The following is an 18,162-nucleotide window of genomic DNA, read 5'->3' as shown; positions in this document are numbered from 1 at the left end:
AAAGCACTTTGGTATGTAAGTGAAAGATGCCAGCTGTGTAATTGAATACTCAAGGATCCTCATTTAGAGATGTCACCAATGGCCTCTATTTTAATATTTAGCCTCAGAGTGCATGTGCCTACAGGTTACACTGAGTCCTTGAACAAAACCTTTGTAAACCTGTTTAAAAAGCTTGGTGACCATGAACCAAGCCTGCATCCAGGCACTGGGGGCACCATGAAGGATTAGAGAGCCCTGAGATTGCAAAGCACCTTGGAAGAGCCTCTTCCAACCGTCTTCGCACTCAGGGCCGACCCTGAGTGGGCAAAGGGTGCTACTCAGTGGGACAAGGACCCAGGGTCCTTTCAGTCTGGGGCCTTTCCACTGTATCACTCTGTCTCCCTATACAGAGTGAATATTAAGAACAAAGTTGTCTTTAATGGCTAGAGAAAATGTATCACCAAAAAGACTGTTGTATCCTCTCATCTGGGGTTGAACATGGCTTTCATTTGGGTTTTCTCCCTCCTCCTACTCACCCCAACACACACTCATATGCTCATCTGTTTTCGAATACATAATCATGGCACTTTTGTGCTGGATTACTTTAATCAGGTCTAACTAGACAAGCAGAAACTTTTCTTAGGCTAGTCTGTGTAAAGCAGGCCTCAGAAATGAACATGTCTTGGGCAATGAAAACAGTATTTATGGGCAAAAATGAAACTAAAGGTAATCTCCTGTTGTGATCTGCAAGAGGGTGAGATGCAGGGGCAAGCAGAGCTCCACAGGAGACTCCAAAGCACAGCTGAGGATGTGGCCATCCAACCACAAATGGTGCTCTGGGTAACACAGTGGTAGAGGAGTGAGGGGAGTGCTCCCACCATACTCAGGCATAACACCACTCTGGGGACAACTTGACCAAGGGGAGTAAGAAACACTTTATCTGAGCCCACTAGAGCACATCCAACCAATCATTAGGAGTACTTGGAAGAGACCAAAGCAGGAAGGAGATCAGGGGGGATTGGAAAAGAGAGGTGCTACCACACAGATCAGGCCAAACAGCCTGGTAGGGACCACCATCTCCTAGAAGGCAGTCACCCACGAGGGGTCCATCTGACTCAGGCAGTCTTGGTGAAACCCAAGCTAGGGCTAACTAGGGGCTGGCTCTTGAGCAAATTAGAGGCCAGCAAATGGCCTCCCCTGTCTTCAGGGTTGGGAGTGGCCATACAGCCATGGTTTCTCAGCTCATCTGGGGCCTGGCCCTATGGCACAATGTGACTGTCAGAAGATGGGAGACTTTTCTGGGAACTTGAACCACGCCTGTTTATACTTTTAGAAAAGGGAGAAGCTGAAGGCCATGCCACCTCTCTACTCCCCCAACACCTGGCCAGGGCCCCCTCTCCAGATTGGCTGAGAGCCACCTTTGTGACATCATGTGACAAATAAAGCAGATGATGAGTTAAGCCACTGGTTGCCCTGATACCAAGACTCTAGAATTTTGTGGACAGTATTTATTGGGCACGCCTACTCTGACTGAAGGCATTTTGGACTTGCTAGGACAGTGATAAGGGCCTTGGGTACAAAATGCTCCTGATTCTGGTGTAGCTCCATGGCGAGTCAGAACACTGAACAGGAATATGAAGCCAAGCTGGCCCCATCTGTTGGTGGACAGCCAACAAGCGGGGGGCCATCTAGTTCTTCACCTGACCCAAATCCAGATTCCAGCGAGGTTTTGGACAGGCACGAGGACCAAGCCATGAGCCAAGATCCAGGCTCCCAAGATAACTCACCACCAGAAGACCGAAACCAACGCGTGGCCAACGTGGAAGACAACCCCAACCTTTTTAGGCTCTCCTTCCCAAGAAAGCTTTGGATGATTGTGGAGGAAGACACATTCAAGTCTGTGAGCTGGAACGATGATGGAGACGCCGTGATCATCGAGAAGGATCTCTTCCAGAGGGAGGTTCTTCAACGGAGAGGTGCAGAGAAGATCTTCAAAACAGACAGCTTGAAGAGTTTCATTCGCCAGCTGAACCTCTATGGATTCCGCAAAACACGCCCAAGCAACTCTCCAGGAAACGAGAAAATGATGGTAAAGTAGAAAGCATTTCTGTAATCCCTTTTCTCTCTTTCTCAAACATATCTTCATAGGACACCAATATAAATAATATACTGTAAGAGCTTAAGTGTCAAAGATAGCATTTTAAAATGTGAAATATTGTTTATTGAAAGATGAAAAGTATAGAACTTAAAAAGTATGGATTTTGATATTAAACTACAACCCCCTTAGAGATAATGTAAGCATCATATTATGCAGACCTGCGTATTACCTCTACGGGGTTGCAGTTTAATATCAAAATCCATGCTATTTATATATTACTGCCTTGATCTATGAATTGTTTATCTTTAGTCAGGTCATGCTGTAGAACATAACCACACTTGCTGCCACTTAAAGCATTCTTTTCTCCATTGCAAAACAAAATCATAATTTTGAGAGGTGGGAAAGGAATAATTTATCCCAGAACAACTAACATGTTTCATTTTGTTTCAGATCTACCGCCACTCCAGTTTTCAGAGAGACAAGCCCAGGCTCCTGGAGAATATCCAGAGAAATGATAACCTCAGAAACACCGCTCAGCAAGCGACCCGTGTCCCAACTCCAAAGAGAAAGGAGCTGGTAGCTACAAGACGCTCCCTACGTATCTATCACATCAATGCCAGGAAAGAAGGAATCAGAATGTGTCAGCGGGGAGCCCCCAGCGTTCAGGGATCCAGTGGCACCCAGTCCTTCAGGCGCTCTGGCATGTGGTTCAAGAAGAGGGCCACTTGGCTTCCCCTGGGAAATGAGCCCCCTCAGGAACCAAATGGCCCAAGTGGGGAGGGCACCTCTGGGAATGTCACATTTGCATCTTCGGCTACTACCTGGATGGAAGGCACAGGGCAAGTGCCTAGTAGTCTGGTTTACTCAGATAATGGTAGTGTAATGTCTTTGTACCATACCTGTTACTACGTTCTGTTGGCCTCTCTCTCAGTCATGTCTCCAAATGAGCCCTCTAACAATGAGGAGGAGCAGGAAGGCTCCTCAGATTACAAGTGTAGACTCTGTGAACAGTTCAGAAACAATGCAAGTCCGTGAACTCACAGGCCACTAATGGCTCATAAAAGTTGCCATTTTCTAATGAGAAACACATTTTTGGTCTTAATAAAGAAAAACAAAATTCCACGAAAATAAATAATAAACAGTTTAAATGAGAACTGTTGTCTGTGTTCTTTTTAACCTTCTATATTATACACATCTCATTGGCAGAAGCCAGGGGAGGCTGGAAATCCTGTCCAAGACAGGCTTTGGTCCCCATTGTCCTCGTTTATTTGGAGAAGCAGCATTTTTACACACTCAGCAAAGGATGTTGCTAGGAAGGGTCGAGGCCAAGCCCAGGAAGACCTCGTCCCCTGAGATTGGCCTGCTGGTCAGGAGAAAGAATAGACTCCTGATTCCAGCAATATCTTTCTGTATCTTCAAACAGGAGATTGTTTCCTCATGGGTCCCTCCCAATGTTGCCAGGAAGTGTCTGATCAGCAGCTCAGCATCCCTAGCCTAGCATCCAGGGGCCTCCAAAGAGGCCCACTTGAAAGGCAGGCCACCCTATCTGCCATGGGATGTATGACCACCATAACATCCTGGCTCAGAAGAGAAGGGCCACTGCAGTCAATGCCTGGGGGGAAATGCCCATCATCCTCATGGATAACAACTAGAAACTTTGCTAAATCACCAAAAAAAAAAAAAATCACTACAAAATAAAACAACACTACTGATCACATTTCCAAGTTAACCTCACTCTACTAGAGCTGTAATTTTGGATGTATCGCTAGGATAGGAAGTAGCTGTGTGATGCAGGTAACACACATGCTTCAGAAACTGACAGACACTTTCACAACAGAGTGAGAGTAACCTGAAAGGACAGACAGCTGCTCTAAGTCTGACGTCCTCTTCATCCTGGATGAGTCGGTTGATTAATGGCTAGTCACTACCAGGCAAACATTCAGTGCCAGGTCCCAGACTTTCTGTAATGTCGCCTGGATGCTAGTTACACATTTGATGAGTTTTGACCAGAACAAATCAGGGGAAAACATAGAATGAAGCCTCAAACACTAACCAGTCATCTACAACACATTTATTTGTACAATCCAGAAACTAGCAGAGCCAAAATTAGCAGCAATGCTGAGACATTTACTGGCAGCTTTTCCTTCTACCCTAAGGTCAAAGTACTTGAGACATTGCCTGTGTGCCTAAAGAGGCATCACACAAGGAAAGCCCCACCCCCTACTTCCTTCATCTGAGCAAAGAAACCTGTTTACATGCACAGTGCTTAGTGGGTGGGACTCTACAAAGCAGTGGAAATTCAGATTTAACCTAATGTATACAGGTCTACATCATGCTGGCGAATTGAAGGTGTCATGATTTAGCTGGTTTCTCTGGAACATTCCTTTCAGGAGCCCACACTTGTCACACTTCATGCCCCAAAGGGATCAGGTGCTCTGGGATGTCTACCTGGAATACATCCTTGCCTCCTTTCCTAGGTATGGGCTCCAGTAACCACCTGGGGTTTGAAATCACAGTCAGGTACTTCTGCTTCAGGTTGGTCAGTACAGCTTGATTTTCTAGTTCCACAACCTCATCAGGAGTTAAGTCTTCGGGGCATTGCAAAGTTTCCCCAATGTCAACGAGTCCTGTACACAAAGAGAGATACACATGAATGCCTTTCACTTCCATAGCCCAAGGCCTGCCCATGTGACAACACGGTTACTCAAAGTCACAATCAATAGACAGTAAGATGGCATCAGTAGAATGACAAGAAGGGAGTCAAGTCCTTCTTCCACAGCTTTGATAACGAGCCAAACCCGATACAGGAAATGCTGGGAGAGGCAGGGGGAGGGCCTGGGAAGCTACAGGTGATGCCTGAGCAGGTCACCAGGGGACAGATGCTGATGTCTGGCCTCAGTCACCCAGAGGTTAGGGGACTTGCCCAGGGTGCTGTGAGTGGTGGGGCTGGGGCAGGCTCATGAAGCCAGGCAGGCAGCCCAACTCTAGAGGCCACCTGACCCATTCGGCGGGCTGGGCTGCTTTTCATGGTCTCTGCCACACATGTGCACTCACACATGTATGCACACAAACACACACACAGCCAAACACCACAAACACCATGTGCACATGGACCTGACCAGGCTTCTCACTGAGATCAGAAACAGGAACTGAGGCCCAGAGCGGAGAAATGATTTACCAGAGCTCGCGGAAGCTAGGCGTGCCAACCCCCAGCCCAAGGCCCTTGCCGTCCCTTTGAAGGTGTGTTGCCAAAAGGAACTGTGTTATACACGCCAATCAGTTCAGACGACAAGAGAAGCCCCCAAACTCCCAAGCAAGATCTTGGGTGGCAGCCCTAGGTGTTGTCTGCGCATTTGGTACATTGTCACTTACCCGCTATCACTCCTCGACCAAACTTTTCCCCTTCCCTGAGCAAGGCCTGAATCTGAGCAGGAGTCATCCCGAACCTCTCCACCAGCAGCTCCCGCCAGGCATCGCCTTCCCAGTCCCTGTGAGCAATGTGGATGGCGATGGTACAGTTCCTCTGGCTGCTCAGCAGGGGACGCCAGCGCGTCTCCACAGTCTTGACTCCATTTAAGACAAAGCCAGCATAAGGCTGCCGGAAGGAGAGGCAGCCAAACTTCATCTTCGCAAGCGCCCCGGGCCACCTGTGGCCTGCAGAAGCACAGAAGCGCATCACACGCCAGCCCTCCAAGCTCACCTGCAGTGGCCTGACCTTCCCCCCATGTCTCTCAGGTGGCCTAAATCGCACTGACCTTGATGGTCTGCTGCTTCCGTCTGTCACTGATGTCCAGCGCCACAGCAGGCTCAAGGGAACGCGCTGGGATTCCGCTGACTCAGGCCCATCCCATGGAATCTTTGCGGCGGTCCAGAGTAGGGCGGGGACAGCTAGAGGAAGGCACAGGCAGGATAGCATGTGGTCAGTGCTATGACAGAGGTCACCGAGCCCTAGGGCAACACAGAGGACAGAGGGCCCCCTTGGCCTAGCCAGAGTGGAGAATCGGGGCTGGTGTTAGCCCTCTTCCAGCACAGAGGGACAGTCCCAGGCTCTGCTTCTCTTCCTTTTCCCCTGCTGTGCCCTGCCAATACTCTTAGTGCCCTGGCCCTGCCGCCACCAAGGCACTGACCTTCCCGGCTCCTACTCCAGGGCTGCTGAGCCCACATCATTGATATCCAATCTCAGCTCTGCTCTCAGGATGCACCGTGACCTCAGATGGCCCCCAGACATCTCCTCTCCACCCCTCTGGGTGCCACCTTCCTCAAGCCCCTTTCCCCACCACTGCCCTCCACCGTCAGCAGACGCCCCCGACCCGATCTGAGCTGAGAAAACAAGAATGATAATCAGAACAACTGGCAACACCACACACACCTCCCACGTGCCAGCCTCTGGGATGGCATGATCCTCGGATCATCAAATTGAATCTTCAAGTAACCCAGCAGGGTCAGTGGTACTGCAAGACCCACTCTACGGCTGAGGAGAATGAGGCACCAGCCCACAGTCACACGGGCTCTGACTTCCCACAACTCTTGCCCAGCCTCCTGCGCGTGTGGCTTGGGAGAGGGTCCCCTCCTCTTGCATGAAGGACAGCCCTGTGCCTCGGAAGGAGCCCTGGGCTTGAAGCCAGAGCCTCTGCCCAGTCGCAGACTCTTGAGATGCCTCAGTTTCCACATGGCTGTGAGGATGGGAGATAAAGCACCAAGAGCACCCAGCCCGGTACTTGGCACCTAACAGACACAGTCAGAAATAGTGGCTGCCCTCACCCCTCAGGCCTGTGGCCCCGGCCCCGGCCCTGAACTCCACCCTTGAGCTGCCCCCACTCCACTCTGGTTAGTATCTCTCTGTCCTTCCTTTCAGCACATAAACTCAACCTCTAGTACGTTCTATGATTTTAAAAAAATATACCCACCCTCATGAGACAAAGCCCTGATAGGGCCAAAGCTGCCTGGTATTCACTCCTTTCCCAATCCGCAGAGCAGCCTTCTGAGCTCCAGATCTCCTGCTCTTCTCCTGCCTCTGGGGTGAGCTGCCCCAGCCGAGCCGGTTGCCTGCTGTGCTCTAGACCCTGCTCCTCTGGCTCACTCCGGGCCCTGGGTGCCACCAGCCACCATTTATGCTCGCTCAGCATCCCTACTCTGAGCACATGCGCGCCTCCCGCTCTGCCTCCCTTCTCTTCAACCCTGAACAGCTGAGACCTCAGAAGAGCTGTCTGCATGCGCAGTCTCTGCTTCCTCTCTGAACCTTCTGCCCCCACCCCCACCTTTCTCCTTTTATTCCCCACCCCCCCACCACCCACTCCACTGACTGACCTATCCCCACAAGCACCCATGGCCGGCCTCATGCCAGTCCTGTCTTCATCTTAGTCCATACTCAGCAGCCCCGGCATGGCTGGGCACACTCCTTCCCTCCTTCTGGGACCCCCACATTGCTCACCGTCCTGCTCTGAATCCCGTGGTGCAGGCCACCCCCCTTCAGACTCAGCCTTAGGTGGACAGGCCCGTACATACTCAGGACCCCAGCCATCACCACCAAGTCCACCTCCCTTCCACCTCTGTGAGTGGCATCACCAGCTACACAGTGTTCCTGCCCCAGACCTAGCTGCTCTCTGCCCTCCCTTTCTTTCCCACATCTGCGGCCCACATCCCGTGGCACTGTGTCCAAAACCAACACTGAATCTGATCCCTCTCCATAATCTCTATGGCCACAATCCCAATCCAATGCCCTAAAACCCCCTGCCTTCTGAAGAAGTCTCCTGATAGCACCCCCACCCCCGCCTCAGCACTTGTCCTCTGCACTCTTGTGACCACACTGCCGTCGGAATGATCTTGATACAGGGACAATGAGATTATATCACTCCTCTACTGAAAGCTTTCAAGGGCTCCCTGCCCCAACTAGCACAGAATCCACACTTCCTCTCGGGGCACTCAAGGTCCCTCCTGATCTGGCTTCCCACCCCAGCCACATCCTCTCCTCTCCCCTTTATTCACCACCCTGCAGCCACACAGGCCTTCCATCCCCTGAGGGAACATGCCAAGCTTGTTTCTACCTCAGGGCCTTTGTCAGTTGTGATGGGTTGCATTGTGTCCTCTTAAAATACGTATGTTGAAGTCCTAAACCCCAGCACCTCAAAATGTGGCCTTATATATAAAGACAGAGTCATTACAGAGGCAATCAAGTGAGACTGAAGCCATTAGGGTGGACCCACATCCAATGTGGCTGGCGTCCTTATGAAAAGGGGGATTGCAGAGACAGTCATGCACACAGGGAGAATACCATGAGAAGATAAACGCAGAGATAAGGGAGATGCTTCTACAAGCCAATGAGTGCCAAAGATTGCCAGCCAGCCACCTGCAGCTAAGAGAAAGGGACAGACCAGATTCTCTTTCACAGCCCACAAAACAAACGAACCTGACCAACACTTTGATTTCAGACTTCCATCCTCCAGAACTGCGAGACAATGATTGTCTGTTGTTTAAGCCGGCCCCTTTATGGTCCTTTGTTTCAGCCATCTTGGCAAACTGCTGTTCCCAACACATCTCCACAGGATAGGGCATGAGTTTTCCACTTAACAGCACATCAAGCCCATTCTTTCCACCTGACAATCTTCATCTACCTTGTTTTTCACTGCCTGTGTGATATCCCATTGTTGGTTGTCTCATAATTTGCCTGACCATTCCTCTACTGATGGAGAGTTACAAGTTGCTTCCCACTTTTGCCACTAGAAATGACATTACCTCTAACACTCGCTGTGTGAAGACATGCTGAAGGAAATGCCTCGGCCGCCTGGCACGCCCATCTAAGTTGCTGATATCTGCCAGCAAATCACCTTCCACAAAGACTCACCCGTGTACCCTCCGCCAACCCATCCATGGTGCCATTTCCTAACACACTTGTGGCCCCTGAGCATCATTATTCTTCTGATGAGTGACAAAAGATCACCAGGTTCCTTGGTTCTGGATTACTTCTGACGGAGGCTGAATGTCCCCCACAGGGCCTGGCCACTTCCATCGGGATACATGGCTACAGTGAATGTTTGCCTCTTTTCTGCCGCTCAGTTTCTTAGCCAACCCTTTTCTCATCATCACCACAAAATCAGAACAAACGCGGACTGTGTGCGTGTGGAATCCCTAGTAGGAACTGATGTAACTGAAAAGGCAAGAAGGGGACTGAGTCTCCTACCTGGTGCTGCAGAGAGTGCCTGCTTTACGGCCAGAGGAGGAAACACTCTTCCACTTAGCTTCTTTACCTGCACAATAAGGAAGATAAAGAGAAAAGGTCATTAAGTGCAAGACAGCAAAGCTGGTTAATGGCCCTAAGAAGGTCATCTACTCAGCAGGCATTGGAAACCAAGAAGAGCTGGGAGGGCTGGTCTTATCAGTAACACATACGTGCACATCACAGTTTGGTTCTGCTAATCACAGCAGTGGGACCCTCCGAAGCTGTCTGGGTCAAGGACCACAGGATGCACCAGCCCGCAGGGCAGAAAATCATTTCACCATGTTGAGCAGCATTCTTGCAGCTGAGCATGCTCCATTCGAAGGGAGAAAAATGACACTTCCCCTCCCATTGTCACGGGGCGAGGTTTTGGGGCTCTAAATCCTATTGTCCTCAGCTTCATTCTGGGTAGGTCACCCTGAGCACGGCGCCACAGGCCACAGAGCTGTGCACCGCCCGGCCTCGGGTCCAGGCGAGCTCACAGCAGAAGGGCCAACGGGAGGCAGGGAAAACCGGACTGAGGTGCGGCCGCTGTGTGTGGAGCAGCACACGGGCTTTCCACTCGCAGACGCACGTCGCGGGTACACGCGCTTAGAAGGAGCGGAGCCGAGACCCTGCCGACAGCACGGGACAGGAAAAGGTGCCTCGGTCGCGCCCCGCACGGGTTCCCAGCCCCACATCCACGGAAACCCCAGCCCTCAGGTACCGTCCGCAAGAAGGCTGAGCACACAGGCTCCCTCACCATGGGCCCTGGCACCTGTCAGCCCCGGCAGGTCTCACGGCCTCCGGAACCGCGGACCCTGTGAGTCGTGGGTGCCTAGGGCCGACTCTGGCTTTTTGCCACAGGGAAGAACAGTCCTCCGCCTCCCCGAGACCCAGCGAGGCCACCGGAGCCAGGACGATGGGCTCCCAAGCGAGGAAACGTGGGCAGCGGTGAGAAGAGGGAGCGCCTGGCTAGTGCCGAGGCTGCAAGGTCGCTGCCGCTAACTCCGGGAAACCGGTGGCCAGTGACAGGTGTTAGCGGCCCATAACTCTTCCGCTTTCATGCAGCTCCCGTCATCCCTTTCATCATCCCTTTCACGAAGAACGTACGTGGGCGCGCAATCACGCATGTACGCACACCACGCACGTACGCAGGAGGCACGTACTCAGCCATGCATATAGACAGCAAACATGAATCTCGCATTCTCGAGGACACGCACTGCTGACATCGCGCACGTACGCACGCCCTGGGTGCTAGGAGACGCTATTCCCTTTATCCGGCCCTGATGCGCGCCAGCCAACCAGGCCAAGGCCAGGGGACCTCGAGACTGGCAGCCTGGACGAAGAACCGGAAGGAGGAAAAGGAACCGGAGGGAGGAAGAGTAAGGGGGTGGGACGAGGCCACCAGGCAGGAGTTTTGGGCCCAGAGCTGCTATACCAGCAGGGAGGAGCTGGGAGAAACCGCTGGGGAGGGGTGGAGGCGGGGCTGAGAGGAGGAGGGCGGAGCTTGGGGAGGGGCCGAGCGGGACTGAGAGAAACAATTGGGGGCTGGGTTGAGGGCGGGGCTGGGATAAGAGGCAGGCGGTGGGGCAGGGCCGGGCGGGGCTGAGAGAAACCATTGGGGGCAGGGCCCTGGGAGAGCTGAGCGAGGAGAGGCTGCAGGAAGAGCTCGGGGACTCTTGAGAACCAGCAGGAGGGAGGCAGGTGTCCCCTGAGAGGAGGAGGGCGGGGGAGAAAGAAATCACTGGGAGGGGTCCGGGGCGGGGTTTTGAAAGCAGCTGCGTGAGAAGCAGGGCGGGGCTGAGGGAGGCGGTGCTCTGGGAGGGGCGGGGCTGAGAGACTGCTGGGGAAGGTTTGGGGGCGGGGCTTTGGAAGCAGCCACAGGAGAAGCAGGTCGGGGCTGCGGGCGGGGCTCGGGGTGGGGCGGGGCTGAGAGAAACTGCTGGGCCTCCCCGAGGGCGGGGCTTTGGGAGCGGCCGCGGGAGAAGCAGGGCGGGGCTGGGGGGGGAGAGGAGGGAGGGGCGGGGCTGGAGGGGAGAGGAGGGAGGGGCGGGGCTGGGGGGGAGAGGAGGGAGGGCGGGGCTGGGGAGGGGTGGGGCTGAGAGAAACGTCTGGGAGGGGCTGGGGGCGGGGCCTTGGAAGCAGCCACGGGATGAGCAGCGCGGGTTGGGGGAGCGGTTGTGGGCTGGGCTTTGGAAGCAGCCACAGGAGAAGCAGGGCGGGCCCGTGGCGGGGCGGAGCTGAGAGAAACCGCTGAGGAGGGGCTGGGGGAGGGGGGCTGGGGGAGGGGGGGAGGGGGAGGGGGGCTGTGGGAGGGGGAGGGAGGCAGGGAGGGGCGGGGCTGAGAGAAACCGCTGGCTGAGGTCGGGGCCTTGAAGCAGGGCGGGGCAATGGGAGAACTGAGCGAGGAGCAGCTGCGGGAGGACTCCGCGGAGTCCTGAGAACCAGCTTAGCGGAGCGGGGGCTTGGGGAGGTGTAGGGTGGAATCACGAGAAAGCTCTGTGGGAGGGCCTGGTGCACAGCTCAGCTGCAGGGTGGAGCTGAGGGGAAGCCGTGCGTTCTTGGAGGAGGAGCAGGGCGGGGCTGTGGCAAAGCGCTGTGGGAGCAGATGGGGCGGGGCTGCGGGAAAGAGCTGGAGAAGGAGGAGCCAAGCTGGAGTAAGGCTGGCGGGTGAGAATGGCGGGGGAGGAGCTAGTGCAGAGCTGGGGGAAGGAGCTGAAAGGTGCTGGGGTGGGTAGAGGGGTAGGAGAAGCGGGACGGGGCTAGAGGAGGCGGAGCTGGGAGTGGAGATGCAGGGTGAGCAGGGTGGGGCTGTGGGTGGAGCTGCAGCAGGAACTGGGTTAGAGCTTCTGGAGGAGCCGCCTGCAAGTGGAGGGCGTAGTTGTGGGAAAGAGCTGTGGGTGGAACTGGTTAAGTGCTGGGAGGAGGAAGAGCTGGGGGCGGAACAGCTGGGGCGGAGCTGCCGGAGGAGGAGCTGGTGGTGGAGATGATGGCGAAGCAGAGCGGAACCGGGGGTGGAGCTGTGGGTGGAGTCGGGGGAGGGAGCTGAGGCCCTTCTGTGATGCACCCTTAGGCAAGAGTCCAAACTTGCCCGCAGCGACCTAACTGCACCTCCAGTGTCTACCCCCAGAGGGCACAGAAGCAGCAAGAAGGGCCGGAACACTTGCCTGGGGTCCATGCAGCTCTAGGCTGAGTCTTGCAGGGCTGAGCCCCCCAGGCCTGCTCTCCTGTGTCCTAGCCGCTCTGTCAGTGCCTGCCAGTGGGGTCCAGAGGGACCGTCTCTTTAACGCCTCTTTTGCAGGTGATGAGAAACATCCCCACTCTTAATGTCTTGCCTCCTCCAACGTAAGTCACCCAGCACACAGCCTAACTTCCCTGGCAAACTTGCTTTTCAAACTGTCTTCTCTCGGTCACGGGCTCAGGTTCTGTGGTGCTGCCATGCTTTACTCCGCTGTCCTTCTCCTTATCTAGTCTCCCGCATTGACTTCATAACCAAGTTCTGGGTCCCTGCCTCTGGAGTGCCCGCTGAGACAAAACGGCTCCTCGTCCTGCATCCCCGCTGCTACTTCCAGAATTCAGGCCTCCTGGTCTGGAGCCTGCACTGTTCCATGAGCCTCTTGACCAACCTGGAGGCCTCTTTCTTCCCTCAGGTCTGTCCTCCACATTCCATCGGTTTAGTTTCTAAGTCACAAATGTGTCCCCAGCAATCCTCTAGTGAAAACGCTGCGGGCCTTTTCAGGTTTAAGTCCTAACAGTTGAGGGAGTCGGCTCAGCTCTCCCCACCCTCAACCCGAACACTCTTTGGGTTCACGCTGTGCTGTTTAGTCACTGGTCCCCACCAGCCTGCTGTTCCAGGTCTCCTTTGCTTTGCACCAGCAGTTCCCATGGCCTTGTCCTGGTGCACTCCTGGCCTCCTTCAAGGCAGAACTTTAACGTCACCTTCACAGCCCCACCCCAAGTATTAGGGACTTTCGTCTCCAGCTCTGATAGCATTTTGTACCTCCCCCGTCCCCACCCCACGTTAGGCTCTTGCAACCCAGGGTAGTAATTGCTCTGTAAGAGTCTGTGGCTGCGGCAGGGTCTCTTGAGTTCCTTGAAGGCAAGGCTGGTGTTGTACTCATTTCCGAAACTGGGTGCCCAGGGCACAATATCTGCTTAGTAAGTGTTGAATCAGCAAAGGGCTGCTTTCTTGTTTTTTCTAGTGAGATGCACCTACTTCTCCTTGGAGAAGCTCGAGGAAGCAGGAATGCTGGAGATGAGGTGAGGAGGAGAGGGTCCCTCTTTATGGGATGTAGGCCGTAGGGGACCTTCAGATCACCAATTCTAATTCCTATGCATGCTAGCATCCCCTCTTGGGTTCCTTCCCCCCAAGAATCGTTGCCAGCTTCTGCCGAACACCCCAGAATCTGCTGGGAGTGGTTTCAAATCATGAGCGAGGATCCCCAGGATGGTGGGTTGCCGTTGCTCCTCCCGTGGCCTCTTGTATGAAGAGCTAGAACTCGCATAATGAGCTGGATAGTCACCATGTGGCTGCTAGCAGGGAAGCCAGTGGTGGCTACATAAGGGCTCCCTTTTCCAACTCTCCCAGCTGCTCCTCACTCTCACTCCTGGGTGTGCTGGGCAGTGGGGTGCAATGCGTACGTAGGTGCACACTCTCCCTGGGCGGCAGCGAGCAGCAGAGGTCTGATCTGTGGTCGGATGAGGAGAGGAAGTCCAAGTAAAGCAGCTGCAGTGGTGAGTGAGCCTAGGAAGAATGGCATCACCAGGCCAGGTAGGGATGCGGGTGGTGTTCGGCTACCCCTGAGAAAGGGACCAGAATGTACCTGAGTCTTGATTTTCATTCCCAATAGCAGGTCAGCACCAGACCCGAAAACGCTCTGACTTCTGCCTTCCACGCCACACTCTCTTCACCTGCTGCCTCCTCACTCCTCCCATTAACAATGTCCTGGCAGGAACGAGACTTTCCCCTCCGTCTCTTCTCGTCTCTTAGCAGGTCAGGTCGGCCTTCACCTCCCAGACCCGTCCTGCTCTTCCCTTCCCCTGTGGGGCTGTCCGTGGATGCTCTGGAGCCCCGGGCAATAGTCAGCCAACTGCAGGCATGCGGGGCCTTCTCGGGTTCCTTGCTGTGCTCCCATGAAACCGCTGTGCCTGGCTGCACCCCACTAGTACACACTCAACTGACCCCCACTCCTGGGGCCAGGGGTGTATCTCCTCAAGTTCTGCTTGCTTCTTCAGGCCTTGCTTGCATGCCTATCGTGCCACACATCATATCTTTTTTAGGAAGTCCTTGCCTTTTCCGAAGATCCTGCTTTGCAGCTGACTGTACCCTCTGCCTGCCTCCCCCAGGATACTGTCTCCTTCCTGAAACCACAGCCCCCGCTCAGGTCTTCCTTCCTCATCAGCAGGGAGCCCCCTGCAGAGCTCCCTGTCCATCCCGGTGACCTTCTGAGCCTTGCCTCCCCTTCCTTCCCTTCTCCCCCCTTTCCTCCCCTCCCCTGCCCCTCCCCCACCCTGCCTTCTCCTGCTCTGTCCTCTCCCTCCGTGGCAGGCTAGCCTCCCTGGCTAGAGCTGTCCTCTGGGAATTTGCCGTCACCTTCCCTCTCTGTGCTCAGCATCCCTGGCTGTGCACTCCCTCTCTTCCGCCCACATGCTCCCCTAGGGAAGCATTCTTTTGCTCAGCGACTTTTTGTGCGACTCCTGTTTTCTGAGCCTGTCACCCCCTTCCTCTTCCCTTGCCTCCCCACTGACACTTTCCAGAGTGCAGCCACCTCCCCTCGCTGTGCTTCTTTGTCTCTGAGGCCCAGGAGGAAGTTGCCCTCCTCTGGAGAGGGTTCACGTTTGATTCTGCCTAGTGTTCTGGGGCACGGCCAGTCTGGGACCGCTTTGACCCTGATTCATGGTTTCCCTTCAGATGCTTCTTGTTCAGCCCGCCTTCCTCGTCTAGGAAATGGCTTTTGCCCATTTTTCTATTGAGTCACTTGCCTTGTTGGTATGGAGTTGTAGGAGCTCTTTCTGAATTCTGCCTCTAACCCCATGTTGGTTTTTTCTATTTCAGAGACCTCGTCCGCTCAGGGGCTTGTTCTTACGTCTTTTGCAGGGCTGTTTTGGACTCAGTATTCACCTAAACACTCCAAATTGTAAGTAACCCCAGAGGTCATGGAGTGTGCCACTGCCCCTCCATCTAGAGGCAGTGACCCCTCTCCCACAGAGGAGGTGCTCGCATATGTCCAGTGCCCTGCCCATTAGATTACAGAGGGCTCCCTTCTTTGCTCTCTTGCACTCGTTTGTCCGCCTTTCAGCTTTCCTTTTCTGCCCTGGACTCACACAGGGTTGTGTGAACGTGTGGTGTAGCAGGAGGAGAGAGGTAAAGTGGAGGAATAGGAGCTGGAGAGGAGGAGGGAAGAAAAAAGGAGGGGGAGGGGGAGGAGAGGGAGAGGGTTGGAGGAGGGAAGGAGGAGGAGAAGGAGAGGAGGAGGAGATGAGACCAAGGAGAAGAGATGAAGGAAGAGAGGAAGACACAGAAAAGAGAAGAAAGAGGAGGGGAGGAGACGGAGAAGAGGAGGAGGAGCAGCAAAGGAGGAAGGGGAGGAAGAAGACTAGAAGAGCAAGTAAGGAGGGGGGGGAGTAGGAGGAGTAGGAGGAGAGGAGAAGGACAGAAGGAGGAGAGGCAGATGTGGAGGAGAGGAGGCGGAGGACAGGAGGGGATGAGAAAGAGGAGGAGAAAAGGAGAGGAGAGGGATGAGGGTGGAGGAGGAAGAGAAAAGAACAGGAGAAGGAGAAGAGGAGGAGTGAGAGAAAAGAGGAGAAGGAGAGGAGGAGGGGGAGGACCGGGAGGAAGGGAGAAGGAGAGAAATAGCAGGAGGAGGGAGGAAAGGAGGAGAGATGCAGGAGGAAGAGGAGAGGACAAGAGGAGGAGCAGAGGAGGAGGAGAAGGAGAGGAAGCGGAGGAGATTTGGAGGAAGAGGAGAGGTGGAGGAAGAAAGGAGGAGGCGGAGAAGAGGAGAAAGCAGAGAGGAGGAGGCCGAAGAAAGGAGGACCAGGAGGAGAGGAGGAAGAGGAAAGGAGGAAGAGGAGGAGTAGAATAAGAGGAGCAGAGGAAAAGGAGGAGGGGGTGGGGGAGGAGTGGAGAGGAGAGGAGGAGGAACAGAGTTGGAGGAGGTGGAAGAGAGAAGAGAAGAAGGAGGAGAGGAAGAAAGAAGGAAATAAGAAGGAGAAAAGTAGGAGAAAGAAGAGAGGAGAGAAAGAGGAGAGGATGAGGAGGAGGGGAGGAGAAGGAGAGCAGGTGGGAGGAGGAGGAGAGTAAGAGGAGGAAATGAGGAGGAAGAAAGAAGGACAGGAGGTGGAGAGGAGGAAGAGAGAATTAGGAGGGGAGGAAGAGGGGAGGAGAGGAGGAGAAGGAAACGAGGAAGAGGAGGAGGCTGCAGCACCCTTATCAGGTTCCAGTTCTCGGTGCGCCCCGTTCTGCAGGACACTCTCCTGTGGTCAGCCCTGGCCTGCGGAGGATTCCCGCGCTGGATCTCTGAGGGATGCTGGTGCCCTCTCTCCAGCACGTTCCTGATGCCCTTGCTGACACATGTGTCCTCTGGGCCCTCTCCTGAAACCTGACCCTCCGGGGTGTCTTCTGGCCTCACCTCTTCTGTCCAGTTCCAGCAAGCTCACTTTGCTTAGCGTTTGAATCCCTTCCTTCACTGTCTGCCGTGACAATTCGGGCCTTTCGCCGTCACTCAGGCCTGGACCATCACTGTTGCCCATCCCATGCCATCAACAGGTTTGCCCCATCCCTTCGGCTCCCTACCAGGGCATTCAGTTGTGTTGAGCAGCAGAGTGTCTCCAAGTCCCTTATCTAGCCTTCGTTTCCAGCCCCCACTGGTTGAGCTGCATCCGGGTCCCATCCCGCCGGGACCCCCTGGGGATGCAGGTGCATGCTGATCCTGCAGCTCCTCAGGGGTGTCATCGCTTTCCCCCTTCCCAGACCCAGCACACCCTGCCTGCGGCGCTGTGCTGCACCTTCACTCTGGTCACGGGTCTGGCAGTCGGCTCACCAATTCCTCCTGCTTCCCTGGGACTCGCCGGCTTTTAGCACTGCAATTCACTCAGCAAACTGGGACTGTTGGTCGCCCTACCTGGCAGCCAGTGATAAGGTGAGGGCCACTCCTGGGAGGGAGGACACCTGTGGGGAAAATTCTTGTGTTATTTATTTCTCCTTCGGGATAGGGTGCCTGTGGCGCTTCATGGCAGGGAGTGGGCTGATGCTGCGGGCTTAGAAGTTTCAAGGGCATCTGGGGAGACCAGATATTCCCAGACCTTCTCCTAGATGTGCCTGTTCCATGTATCGGGGACGCAGGTTTTCCCAACAGGGCTTGTGTCATTGGCATGACAGACCTGCCTTGGCTGAGCGTTCAACTGTCTTTGGAGTTCAGCCACCTTAGCAAGTCCTGGGTTTGTTCTTCAGACTTTGCTGCTCGCCCATTGCCTGGATCGGGGGCTACTTTGTAAACCACCAGGAAGACTCCAGTGTTTCTGCTTAATTTTTAGATGTTTGTTAATTGCTCTTGGCCTCTCATTAATCCCCTGTGGGTCATCCAGGAAACATACTCACCACTGTCTGTTCTCTGAGTTTTCATTTCCAGGCATCTGCCCTGCCTGGATCTCCTCACCTGCCAGGAACTTCCTCTCCACGAGCCGGCCATCCCAGCAAAAGTTCTAACACCAAAGGTCTGGCAACTAGCCTGCCATCTTGTGCCTGGAGCCGCCTGCGTGCCACCTACCCCCGAAGATGGGAACCTCGTTGCCAGTTGGGCAGATGCAGGGCAATCCTGTACCAAGCCCCCATTTTACCACCTGCTTTCTCAGACCACTCTGGAACCCACTGTCTCAGATTGGGTCCTCC

The 18,162-nt window shown here is 54.5% G+C and overlaps 2 protein-coding genes across 3 annotated transcripts; one reads left to right on the top strand and one right to left on the bottom strand.

The window, feature by feature from the left end:
- Window positions 1-669: 669 nt before the first annotated feature.
- HSFX3 (heat shock transcription factor family, X-linked member 3) lies at window positions 670-4,075 on the top strand. The gene is made up of 2 exons (XM_003282269.4): window positions 670-2,068; window positions 2,528-4,075. The coding sequence occupies exons 1-2, from the start codon at window positions 1,586-1,588 to the stop codon at window positions 3,110-3,112; spliced, it is 1,068 nt and encodes a 355-aa protein (XP_003282317.2). The 5' UTR covers window positions 670-1,585; the 3' UTR covers window positions 3,113-4,075.
- A 58-nt stretch (window positions 4,076-4,133) lies between these two features.
- On the bottom strand, window positions 4,134-10,864 carry CXHXorf40A (chromosome X CXorf40A homolog). Of its 2 annotated transcripts, none has more exons than XM_030807510.1 (5): window positions 10,439-10,864; window positions 9,255-9,321; window positions 5,833-5,965; window positions 5,450-5,731; window positions 4,134-4,704 (listed from the first exon to the last, which is right to left on the bottom strand). In XM_030807510.1, the coding sequence occupies exons 4-5, from the start codon at window positions 5,700-5,702 to the stop codon at window positions 4,481-4,483; spliced, it is 477 nt and encodes a 158-aa protein (XP_030663370.1). In that variant the 5' UTR covers window positions 5,703-5,731; window positions 5,833-5,965; window positions 9,255-9,321; window positions 10,439-10,864; the 3' UTR covers window positions 4,134-4,480. The 2 variants fall into 2 exon arrangements, with proteins under 2 accessions (XP_030663370.1, XP_030663369.1); XM_030807509.1 differs by lacking the exon at window positions 10,439-10,864 and adding an exon at window positions 10,033-10,350.
- Between the last annotated feature and the right edge of the window lie 7,298 nt (window positions 10,865-18,162).

Source organism: Nomascus leucogenys, chromosome X, assembly GCF_006542625.1.
Source record: "Nomascus leucogenys isolate Asia chromosome X, Asia_NLE_v1, whole genome shotgun sequence".
In the NCBI taxonomy this organism is placed as follows: Eukaryota; Metazoa; Chordata; class Mammalia; order Primates; family Hylobatidae; genus Nomascus; species Nomascus leucogenys.
The sequence above is the reverse complement of the archived record's forward strand: the minus strand, read 5'-3'. Positions and strand labels throughout refer to the sequence as shown.